Here is a 660-nt window from a genome sequence, read left to right as displayed (position 1 = left end):
AATTTTTCCATTTCCATTCAGAAATATCAACTTCTCTGATCTATGCTACTTAAGCAAGAGTTTCCAGTTGTATTATTTGAAAGGGAGCTTGTATGACAAATTGACAATATAATGAAAATATAGTGTAAGAATTTCTAGTGACGTGTGCTATATTACTTATACGATATATGATATATCCCTAGGTTTTAGAGTCCGCCCCCCATCAATGTCCGTTACTCTCACTTATTGCTGGTAATTGTATCCATATCCATCGTTCCCTGCAAGTTCAGTGCATGCAATCCGGTGAATCCACAATTCCACCTGCAGATGAAGGGGGCACTTCACAGGAACTAGTAGTTTCCATTTGATCTTGTACCGCATCACTAGCAGGGGCGTAGGGAAGGGGGGGTCAAGGGGTTCAGCTGACCTCCCTCACATTTTTTATTAAGTCATATTGTTATATAATTTGTCAGTTGAAATGTGATGTTGACACTATTTTGACCCTTCTAACTAATTAAAGAAAAGTTTGGCATATAAAATATTAATTACAACAATCAATTTGGACAGAGGAGTGTTCAACTCCTCACGTGTGTTTGTTACGTGTGGTTTTTTTTTTTAATATATGTTTCTAATCCGAATTAATGATTGATTGCATCTCCCTTTAATATTACAATTAAAACA

At 36.1% G+C, this 660-nt stretch overlaps 1 protein-coding gene across 1 annotated transcript in view; it reads right to left on the bottom strand.

The window, feature by feature from the left end:
• Positions 1-222: 222 nt before the first annotated feature.
• The window catches only part of LOC101303670, a 3,910-nt gene continuing 3,472 nt past the window's right edge, over positions 223-660 (bottom strand). The window contains exon 7 of the mRNA XM_004310228.1: positions 223-300. Within this exon, the coding sequence (XP_004310276.1) occupies positions 223-300 (78 nt within the window). The remainder of the gene's footprint in view (positions 301-660) is intronic.

Source organism: Fragaria vesca, unplaced genomic scaffold, assembly GCF_000184155.1.
Source record: "Fragaria vesca subsp. vesca unplaced genomic scaffold, FraVesHawaii_1.0 scf0513167, whole genome shotgun sequence".
NCBI classification, from domain to species: domain Eukaryota; kingdom Viridiplantae; phylum Streptophyta; class Magnoliopsida; order Rosales; family Rosaceae; genus Fragaria; species Fragaria vesca.
This window is presented reverse-complemented; position numbering and strand designations above follow the sequence as displayed.